A 12,192-nucleotide genomic window follows, 5' to 3' on the forward strand; every position below is an offset into this window, starting at 1 on the left:
TTGTTTTAGTTTATAGAAAGTCTATACATGAAAGACAATTTCGATGAGATGTCCAAGCCTAAGGGACTTGGAATCCTATTGAAAATGGAAAAAGGTTTTGCACTCTACAAATATTGTTTGAACAAAATATAAGCAGAAAAACTTGTGGCTGGTAAATCCATATGTTCTTAACTGGATATTCTTTACGTACTTTTGTTTACGTTTTCACAATGCACCTATGTGCTTGTGATAGCAGTACTCTTGCATGCTGCAAAAGAATGTAAATCTAGTGCCATCTACCGGAAAAAGTCGGTACAATTCAATTAGTCGTAGATCATTTTGTGAATTATGTGAGTTGAAATTTGTAGGTCTATTTTTTAAATATTATCTGTTTCTTTTTAAAAAATCTCCCCAAAGTATTTTTAATATAATCAAAGAAGGTAGGTAAGATGAGCATGTAAGACAATGGTGTAACTGAACAATGGCGGGCATTAATCTAAACATGCAGGAGAGAATTCTATTGGTGGTATCAATAAAGAAATCAGATATACTATATTCTAATGAGTTTTTAATGTTAGTATCATGTGTATTGTTTAGAACACAGGTTCTGAACCTGTGGTCAAAGGGCCCTCTCTTAAGGGTTTCGGAATATAATTTAACAGAAAAAAATGAAATTATATGAAAAATTTTGTGTATGTTCACAAATGTACTTTCTGGGGGAGGAGAATCATAACATTGATCAAAGAATCATGGAGATGATTCATCTTTTCATAACCCTAAAAGGTTAAAAAATAAAACTGGCATAGAAAGCCAATCTATGTAGTAGATGAACAGCAAGCACACTGATGACCTCAATCCTTTTTTTTTTTTTTAAGTATAAAAACATACCATCAGATGCCGTAAATGAACTGTTCCCAGCTTCAACTTGGATAGTAGTTATTCTTACTTATGCATGTTGCTTTGGTGCATGTCTGCTGTAGCTCCTCTTTACAAATGGAAAATTTAAAGCATAGCAAATGACATTAACTTGCTCCAGAGAAAAGTGATCAAAAGAGCTGGAATTCTTAATTCTCAAAATAAGCATAATATGTTCCTATTCCCTTCCTCAAACAGTTTATCTACCACTAAAATTCAGACTGTGAGAAAAGTAAAAGCAAGTCTGGATAATACACAATGAATCCATGTTACCGCTTTTTTGCTCTTTGTTTAGCTACAATGTGTTTTATACCTACCATATCAACTATATTAAATGCAACAAAGTGAGAAAAGAGAAATCGTTTTTCATAACATATTCAAAAGGCAGCAAAACTACGAACTTTGCTTTTAATCTTCCCATGTAAAAGAGTCTCAAATAAATGTGTACTATCTGTTACAGCTATCACTTCACCTACATGTAAACTTTCCAAAGGTTTATTCATTCATTTAACAAATATTTATCAAGTACCAGGCATTGTGCTAAGCTCTGGAGAGTTCTAGTTATACAGATGATATTCTATGACTTGCAAACACCATTTGCAAAATATCTCTCTTTAAAACTTCTCATTTCTACATTAGGATATTATGATATCTTTACAAACTACATCACAGCCATGTGCCTGTTAAAAACGCCAATGAAGTACAGTAACAACCACATGTTACATGTACAATGTTAGAGAAAAGTATAATTTATCACTGCAATTAGTACTATTTAGACAAACACTCTCACTTGGCTGAAAGCTACCAGGCTATCTAGCCTAAGCTACAATTAGACTTAATTTTTATCAGGCACTGAAACTATGTAGAAAATTGTGCTTCCTAATCCCTCCTCAGATAATGCTTCAGTCTTGATATAGTGGTAAGTAATTCTAATGTTCAAATGTGGAAAAGATTTCTGTCCTCCCACCATAACCTAGGAGATTTTTTTAAAAATAAATTCCCAGCCATTAATTAGCACTGAGCCTCTAGATTTGATTAAGCCAGGGCCAAAAGTAAAAACAACAGTTAATAAAATCACAGAACTGAATAGATGATTTAATTTGAATTCTTTGTTTTAAAGATAAAGATACTGAGATCAGAAGAGGTTTATATGTTCATGGTATACAAGGTAGTGATAGGGCTGTGGTTAGGAGTTTTCTGACTCCTATCCCAGTGCTCTTTTATGCAAAATGAAACTGTTATAGGAAATTAAGAAAAAAATCTGAGAAAGAAATTACCTTTAATTACAAACATGAGTGAACCATAACTCAGATACACTTAATAAGCTCTAAATTAAGATTATGCTTTATTAAAAAATAAGAAGCAAAGGAAGTCAAAGCTGAAAAATGATAGGTCACCCTTTTAGGATATGGCCTCCATTCAGATTAATCCAGTTATAATCAATTTTAAGAGTCTGTCCCAATTATTTTTTGGTTCTGGAATTATTTCATATTGAATAATATCGGAAATTAGAAGGGTATTGGCTAAGGGAGCAGAAATCTTTTTGATTTAAAGAGATTTTTGTTGGGGCGCTTGGGTGGCTCAGTGGTTTAAGCCTCTGCCTTCGGCTCAGGTCGTGATCTCAGGGTCCTGGGATCGAGCCCCGCATCGGGCTCTCTGCTCAGCTTGGAGCCTGCTTCCCCCTCTCTCTCTGCCTGCCTCTCCGCCTACTTCTGATCTCTGTCTATAAAATAAATAAACAAAATCTTTAAAAAAAAAATAAAGAGATTTTTGTTGTAATGCATTTTGACCAGGGAACAATAAATTAAAGCAAAACTCCAGACTTTCACCTTAATTTCCTATATCTCCAATTTTGACCTCTTCCCTCCCTACTTATACAAAGTAATAGGAACTAACATTCCCACTTTAATTCACTTTTATTTTTCAAAATATAGTTTGCTTCATTCCTGTTGAACTTAATTTCTTCAACATTCCTGTATTTCTAAGAATACAATTCTGTTAGAGAAATGGATGGTAATGATTTTACTAATATTTAAATCGTCAAGTACATAAATGCTAGAAAGACTGACTTTCAAAATGCTTTAAAAAGTGGTGCTTGAATGACTAAGGCATTATGGAATACTATTCTAGCCAATTCATCTATCAAACTAAAATGGATCTGCAAGCCAGAAAGATACTTTGGCTTCCATCAGTACTGGATAGTAAGAATAAAAGAAACATATATATTTATAGGACTTGAATTCTGGTTAGGCAAGATGTATAAGTAAAAGAAAGAGATAAAAACAACAGATTGAGAGGATTATTTCTCAATCAGAAAGTGCATTTATGGTTCTTATTAAAGTGAAAATAGTTAAATGAAAGGACATATTTATATGTTCTCAAAAGTCTATTGTACTACAAAATACAAAGATGATAGATAGAAGAAAAGAAAGAAAGAAAGAAAGAAAGAAAGAAAGAAAGAAAGAAAGAAAGAAAGAAAGAGAAAGAAAGGAAGAAAGAAAAGAAAAGAAAGAAATCTATAGTGAACTCAGTGATAGTTACATATGGTGACTTGCTAAATCCTTGCCATGGTTCTATGCACTTTTCACATCCTAATCTATTTCACCCCCACAGCTACCTTTCAGGTGAGTGCTATTATGAACTCCCATCTTACAAACAAGGAAGCCAAGGTACACAGCTAGTTAAGTAGCAAAACCAGACTTCAAATTCTGTCAAATCCCAGAATTTGTGTGCTTAAGCACCATGTGGTAATGGTTATTGCTTAGGAATTATCAGGTTTGTTGAATGTATCTTTGAATCATTTTGATATCAAAATTTAAAGATACTTATAGCTCAATTAAACAATTTCATTATGAAATCCTTCAATTTCATGATTCTAATATCTTGAGGAATATACCATTAATTAGTTTATTTATTAATAAGTTGTCACCACAAATATTTAGGCTCCTCTGTAACTCATGTTACAGAACACTACTGGTGTTCTTACACTTTGGGGATTTTTTCAGTGGAAAACATGGTAATTATGTATAAACTAAATAACTTTCATACTCCCACTGTCATATATAGTATATACTTGGGAAAAAGTTCCACATGACACAGAGACTACATTGATTGATGTTCTCCCTCAAGCTCATATACAATTCAGCAGGTAAACCTTATCAGTTCTACAACCTAAAAATCTCTCAAATCATCTCCCCTCTTTTTGTTTGGTTTAGTTTGGGTTTTTTGTTTTGTTTTGTTTTTGTTTTTCGTTTTTTGAGAGAGAGAGAGAGCAGGGGAGAGGCACAGGGAGAGGGAAAGAGAGAATCCCAAGTGGACTCCACACCCAGCATGGAGCCCAACAAGGGGCTCATTCTCAAGAACCTGAGATCATGCCCTGATCTAAAATCGAGAGTTGGGTGCTTAACTCACTGAGCAACCCAGGTGCTCCCATCTCCCTTCTTTCCAAACCAACTGTTATGGCCACTGCTTAGACTCAGCATTTCATGAGTCCTTCCCACCTCAAATTCCTTCGGTGTTCTCTGCTGGGGCACTGCAAGGGCATGGCTAGCTCAGGGAGGCAAAAGAACTGCAAGAGTCATGAATTAAGCTTCATGAGCTTCTCAAGTTGTCATAAATAGCCATAAAATCTATTTTTAAACAAACAGACATTTACTACCCAAATACAGCTTCAAGAAAAAGGCCTTAGCTACCCTTCAAATCAAGTTGCCATCCTAGTCATCTCATAGAAACATCTGGAACCAACATTGACCTTCCACCATACTAAATCAAGAATCCCTATAAAATGCAAATCAAGTCATGTTATTTCCCCTTCATCCCTTCCCCAAGACTTAAATTTCTTAAAGCATCATATGAGGCGTTTCATGACTTGGCTACCTTCCTTCCTCACCTGTTGCACGTGCTGTCATCCACCCAAGCTATCCGTATGAAATAACCTGCATCTCACAGAACATACTTTGCTCTTTCAGACCTTTACATCTTACCCATGCTACTCCATATCCTAGAATTGTCCTTTCCATTTTTTGGCTAACTGATGTTCATAGACTGAGATTCCGCTTAAAAACTACATCCTCTGTGAAGTCCTCCTCTAAACCTCAGAGACCTTCCCTCCTTTACAAAAATTTTGCCCCTAACCCAAGAGCTTCTGTGAGTTCTTTCTCTGAGTTCCCCTAACATCCCAGGCACAAATATCTTTTATTTAGTCCTATCACCATAAGGTTCAAAGGTCCTCACACAATGTCATTTCCACCTTGAGCTAGTGAAAGAAATCGGCTCGATCTTGTTTATCACTGTATCCTCACTGCTTCCCACAATGCCTGGCACACACAGTTAATATTCAATGAGTGTTTAATGAGTTGGAATTAAATTCTCTATACAAGACAGTAATAGAGATATGTACATTAATAGAAAATATAAATAATATTGAAAATTTTTTCACTAAAAATATCTGGCCATTGTGATTTTCATAATAAAATTAAAATATTAAATTTATGCTATAGGCACACTGAAATTTTGGACTTTCATGCTCCACTGGTGTACATGCTTAGAAAACTATAGTGGTTCTAAATTAAGAAGCAGTTTACACAAGCTGATTTTGTTGTTATTTCATCATTGTTAAGGAGAACATCATTTCTTTTTAACTAAAACAAATAAGTAACTTTATTATACTAAAGTTGTTCATTTTCATTTTTCCTTTCCCAAAGTAATGGCCACATGTGGAATGAAAAGAATTTTCATTCTCCTTGAACAAGACGAATATCCTGTTTGTGTGATTTGGGGCAGTTTCTTATGAAGACTGCCAGCCTCTTATGAATGTTATGATTTTCAGATGTGTAGTGTGCATTAAAGAACAAGAAGATATCATGAAATATTAGTGACAATTATAGACTGAGCAAAGAAACTGGACAATGTTTCCAAGGGTTATAAGGATCATGGAAATGAATGTTACTCAAAGTAGAGTGGTGATTTATAACCAATTTCCGTCTTCAAATTAGGGCCCAAGTGAAAGAAAACGGAATTTAGCAAAGCATTCTGGTGTATCATTTCCTGCAGCAGAAACACCCACCCAGACTAGTGCCCTCACTAGGTACAGGACAAGAAGCAGCAACCTGAGGGAAGCCCACAGGCTCGCAGGGCTACTGGCTGGCTCTTTGTCACCAAATGCAGCAGGTTGAATGCAGACATCACTGTGATATCTTCACCAACAGAACGAGAGGCAAAGAACAGGGGCAAGAGCTGAGTAGGAGAAAAAAGAAAACAAAAACCAATTAAAACATCACAAATGTTAAACACATTCATTGCACAATTGATGGTTACGGTTTTATCTGGAACTGAACCCATACACACAGTGATAATAAATTTCAAATGCCTATTTTTCAGATGGTGAGCTTACTTTCAACCCAGACTTATTTATATCTTATGAATAAAATACACACAATATAAAAGTGTAATCTGTGAACACATTTTGCAAGAGGTCAGAAAAGAGACGAAGTTTGAAACATTTGAAAAGAATTAGCATTTATGGAGTGAGCTCGTACCATGTGACAGGAACTGTCTGGGGCCCAATATACACATTGTATCATTTAATTCTTACAATAAACCTAGGAGGTACGTTTTATCCCCCAATAATATGTGAGGAAATCGAGGCTCAAAGGTCCAAGGGCACAGAGCAAATAACCAGTGGAAAAAGGATTAGAAAACCCTGTTATATCTCACTGCAAAGCTCTGTTCTTTCCTTACACCATGCTGCCTCCTTCCAGCAATTATTTGTAAATCTTCCTCCCTGGAGAAGATTATAAAATACTGAAAGATTAAGAGATGCCTTTGTTATAGTTTCTTTTTCTTTTCTTTCTTTTTTAAATAGAAAACCAAATAACCTACAGACAACTAGGAGACTTCACTTTAGAAAGTGTTAAGTTTGAGCAAAGCATAGCAAATATGAATTTTCATTTGATTTAATCATTTATAATTTCAAGGTCAATTCTGTGAATAATATTTACAACCTAACCTTAAAAAGGGTAAAAATATTTCTTAGGTTTTGGAAATGAATCTATGTGGAAGAATCTCAAAATTATATGAGTGTTAAACTTCAGAGAAAAGCTCAGTCAGGATTTTCTTAAAGTTTTGTACAACCTTTCAATTGCTAAAGATTAACTTCAAATGAAGATGGAAAAAACTAGACTAGTACTAACTCTTAATAACTTATTTTAAATTGGCATTATAAGTGACTGTAACTACTGCATGTCCAAAAATGGATGTAAAATGAATGTCTTATCCATTTCCTGGCCCTCATCCCCCCAGAATAAAAGTCTGTTCCTGGTCTCTTCTGACATCCTTGAAGAACAACACATAATAAACAGTAATATATTTTACCAAATCATTCTGGAGTGTATCTGACAGAAATCTGCTTGTATTAACATACCTGAACTCTGACTTCTCCAAACTAAACTCACTACAAAATTAAAACATTTTTGCGTTACTAACTGGAGACAAAAGGGAGGAAGAGGGAAGGTAAGTATCACAATGCACAGCTGAAAAGAACCATTAAACATAAATAAACATGTCATTTTCACGAGTGACTGCAGAGCAGGGAAAAGAGCATTCCTTTGGAGCAGACTACTGACTAATAAAAGATCAAAGGTCTATACCTCACAACACTATAAATAAAAATGTATTTTTTTTTCCTTGTGACCTTCTCTGAGAGGAATAAAGTGTGCACGATAAATGTAATTACTTAGCAAAGCTGCAGCCTCATTGTGCTCCACAGCTGACCATAAAACGTCTTCCTATTCTGTTTCATCAACTGCTGTACCAGGCAGCCTGCGCGCCTACCGATGGCCTCGGCCATCTGGCTTGTGTCAAAGCCAGCACACAGGAAGAAAGGGAGTGATGTCACGCTGCAGGTCAGGCAAAGAACAAAGATGCATTCTACAATTAAAAGCTGAGGGCCTCGAATACCAGGGGCCCTCAGCCCTCCAGCGTGATGTGACTGCGTGATTTAACGTCCGGGCTCTTGCATTTATTGCTACCCAAATAGCCAGGGCTCCATCTAGTGGTGAATCAGTTTTGCCCAATTTTCTTTAAAAGAGAACCCATAAAGTGTTACCTTAGTTGACGCCAAGAAAGTGCAGCAACTAAAATGATCGGTAACTTTTAGGGCAGTCTAGTCTTTTTACACTGAAGAATGCAAAAATCATGATTCATTACAATGTTCTCCAATTTAAAACCCTACAGAGCACACATTTCACAGGGTAGGGTACCATATTTTTTTTAAGGCCTTAATCCTCATGATAGCAGAAAAAACAGCAAATTTTGCAAAATGCCTGTAAAGTGACATTACTTACACACTATTCTGAAAATATGTCATCATTAAAATGTAAAGTGAAAAACCATTCTAAAAAATGGACACATGCATCTGGACACCTTGATGAAATCCAACTCATAATCTTATACATCAATGGAACAAAAGAATCATAGTTATTAATATGGTTCTAACATGTGATGCCAAAAGCAACCCTCTCTAGAACAGAAAAAGAAACATCTTTATGCTGAAATGATTTAACACAATTAATTTTTAATGTTTTCCATATACGTTTGCAATAAATGAAATTAAACATTTTGACAAAGTGATCTAAAATACAAAACACATTTGGACAAAAGACGGGCCATCGCAGTGGATATGTGTGAGCAGTGGATGTGTGTGAGCTCTGGATGTGTGTGAGTCCTGGGTGGGAATGTTGGCCCTCCCCTAACTAGTTGTATTACCTTGGACAAACTGCTTACCCCCTCAGTGCCTCAGATCCCTCAACTTCAAAATAAATGAATTGGTAAAAAGCACTTGGAACAATTCCTTGCACATAGTATATACTCAGCAAATGTTAGTTATTATTAGCTATTGACAAGTACAAATATTTGCTATATTTTAAAATTATATGAATTAGATATTTCTAACAGTCGGTTTACACCTAATCCTATTTAGAGTCTCCAAAGACTCTTTTTGAAGCCACAAAGCTTGCTACTCTTTGATGCATTTCCACAGTAAATTATCAATCTAACAAAAATGGTAAGATAAAGATTTCCTAAGGATAATCGTTGATGAAACCCTTAGCATGTGGCAGGCACTATTCTAAGCACTTCAGTTTATTAGCTCTTTTAAGCCCCGCGGTCTTATGAGATGCACACATCATTTTCCATTTTTAGATGCAGAGACTGAGGCATAGGAAGGTCAAGTAACTTGACTAAAATCCTAGAGCCACTGAGGCCCAGGGCCCTTCCTTAACTGGACTAAATGTTTTAGCAGGTTTGAACACAAGCCACGGAGCTCCAGGACCAGTGCTCTTGACCATGACACAACTGGCAAGGAAAAGCTTAGGCTGGACCAGCTCACTCTAAATCCTCTGACTCTATGGGTCCCTACTAGATAATGTGACTGACAATAAACATTTCATAAGGATTCAGTCAATTCAAGAAGAATATTTGAAGATTCTCTCTCTTAACACTGAGTGAAACAAGTAAGGCGTTAGGAAAGAACACAGTCTGAGACATTCTCAGATTTCTGCATTTGCTCTCTCTGTTCCACCAGATGCAACTTCCTCTTTTTTCTTTCACTTTCAAAATTTTTCTCTCAACTTCTTGGACACACCTTTAGGACATCTCCAAAACATGCCTAGTATTGACTTCCCTTGACTATACCAAAGCTTCAGTATGTTGATAGTATAGTACTTTTGAGGCCAAAAAAGCCAATAGCTACATACACCCATCATGCCCCCCCCCCCACAAAAAAAACTGAAGTTTTAGTTTGGCAGTTTTCTTCTTCTTACACTCCCTGAGCCACAGGGTAAGGTCCCCAGCCAGAAACAATCTAGTCCAAAAAGAGGCAAGAGAAGCACATGCATCTGAGGGCTGTTATCTTTTTTTTTTTTTTAATTTATTTTATTTGACAGAGAGAGAGATCACAAGTAGGCAGAGAGGCAGGCAGAGACAGAGGGGGAAGCAGGCTCCCTGTTGAGCAGAGAGCCCGATGCGGGGCTCGATCCCAGGACCCTGAGATCATGACCTGAGCCGAAGGCAGCGGCTCAATCCACTGAGCCACCCAGGTGCCCCATGAGGGCTGTTATCTTTGAGGAAAGAATTAGCATTAAACATCCTGTGGAAATTAGCACTGAGTGAGGACCACTCAGAAAACCTCTAATTCTCTGAGTTTGTCCCCAACTTCCTCACTTTTGTATTGTCTTTGGTATTCTACATGGCAGAATAACATTTATAAATAATCAACATGTTCCATGTTTCTAATGCCAGACACATGTCCTATGCATCTTTCTAATTTCCCAGAATATCCAATACATCATTTTGGAAATAATTTGGTGTTTTAAAACCCTGGCTAAACAAGACCTAATGAGCAGTAACACGCTATGTATTAAGAACAGAATTATACCTCGGTGGTCAGTAGGTTAGGCATCTGCCTTTGGCTCAGGTCATGATCCAGGATCCTGGGATGGAGTCCCAAATCGGGCTCCCTGCTCTGTGGGGAGCCTACTGCTCCCTCTCCCACTCTTCCTACTCTCTCTGTGTCAAATAAATAAATAAAATATTTTTTTAAAAAAAGAATTAGAATACATAATTGTCTAATTTTCTGATTAAAACTTCTCGATGATTCTCCAATGCACATTTCAGGGTTTCCCAACCCTTGTTCTGGGAAACAGGAGATATACTTTCTTTTCTTTTTTTTTTTTTAAAGATTTTATTTGTTTATTTGACAGAGAGAAATCACAAGTAGATGGAGAGGCAGGCAGAGAGAGAGAGAGAGGAAGCAGGCTCCCTGCCAAGCAGAGAGAGCCCGATGGGGGACTCAATCCCAGGACCCTGAGATCATGACCTGAGCCAAAGGCAGCGGCTCAGCCCACTGAGCCACCCAGGCGCCCCAGGAGATACACTTTCAAACAAGTCTGTAGTCAACTCGTTGTGCAAATGTTACCCAATAAAAAGAATCCAAGAGGCTTTCTAGTAAATACTTGCTTCACTTGTCTCAGCTGGTGCCTCTCAAATGATTTTGACCATAGAAAAAACCTCCACATCTCTCTTCATTCCATATCCTTACTCTCCTTGTTGCCACTCCTAACCTCTCCCATTCTGGTCCCCACTGAGGGACCAAGCATGTGATCACATCCCTTCCAACAATTTTCAGGGCACTGATTGCTTATGTCTCTGTCTTCCTCTTCTAGATTATACAGTTCCTAAGCAGAGGGACGGTGTCTTTCTCCTCTTTGTATCCCAGTACCTGGCGCCCAACAGCCATGATGTACTGAGTGAGAGAATGACCACATCCGTGACACATTCCATGGGTCACCATTTCCCACCTTGACTTCTCTGCCGTCTCAACTGCTAATGGTGCTTAAAGATGATAATCTGAATTAAAACTGGGTGGTTCTTTCACAGGACTTAGCAGTTCCTATCAAGAGGTAGGAAGTAGAAAATGCAATCTGACTTGAGATCCAAAGATAATTCAAATGCTCTATTTTGGTTAAAAAATATATATATATTTCTCATCTTTTTCCCTCCCAAACTGCCCTCCAAAAAGTTGGCTAAAATTAGTTTGCTGGTTTTTTGGTTTGAGTTTATTTTTATTTCCTTTTACTTTTTTCCTTGCAGTGAAACAATAAACTGCCAAAGAAAGATAGTATAAACAGGGAATCCAGAGAACTCACAAAGTTGTTCATCAGCTCCAGAAGAAACGAGCTGATTGTCCTAGTGCATTTAAAGTGTCAAACCTAAAGGTCAAACGTCTCTTTCCAATAAATGCCAAAGGAATGTCTACATCAGTTGTTTTCCACAGGCTAGTAAAATATCCCCGATAAACACTGGGGTCAACAGAGAGCTGACAAATTTGAATTTTGTCGAAGAAGGACAAAATAAAAACAAAGTTCCAAACCCTAATCTCACCATAGTATCAGAAATGAAAGACTGTTAACACCAAGAACGAGGAAAACAATCTTCTGAATAGAATATATTTAGTTTCGTGTGGAAATTATTTTTCATTATTGTTGTCTTTCTCATTTCATTATGAAAAGAAGAAACTTCATCATGGGCCAGCACTTGGGAATTGCTAATCTAAATGTCTACTACAAAGTTCTATAAAAATATTGTTCTTATCAACACAGTGCCTAGTACAATTTACGTTCAGCTAATGTTGGTGGAATGAATTGTTCAATCAATCATTTACTTCTTCCAACCAACAGGCCATTAGCTAGAACTGGGCATCCCTTTTGTTAAGCAAAGATCTGTTTGTATTTGTTGTAAGAA

The 12,192-nt window shown here is 36.8% G+C and overlaps 1 protein-coding gene across 1 annotated transcript in view; it reads right to left on the reverse strand.

The window, feature by feature from the left end:
- The window catches only part of MSRB3 (methionine sulfoxide reductase B3), a gene marked incomplete at its 5' end in the record, with an annotated part of 164,809 nt that overhangs the window by 127,238 nt on the left and 25,379 nt on the right, over positions 1–12,192 (reverse strand). The window contains 1 exon segment of the mRNA XM_082738269.1: positions 6,003–6,129. Coding sequence (XP_082594395.1) covers positions 6,003–6,129 — 127 coding nt within the window.

Source organism: Mustela nivalis, assembly GCF_964662115.1.
Source record: "Mustela nivalis genome assembly, chromosome: 7".
NCBI lineage: Eukaryota > Metazoa > Chordata > Mammalia > Carnivora > Mustelidae > Mustela > Mustela nivalis.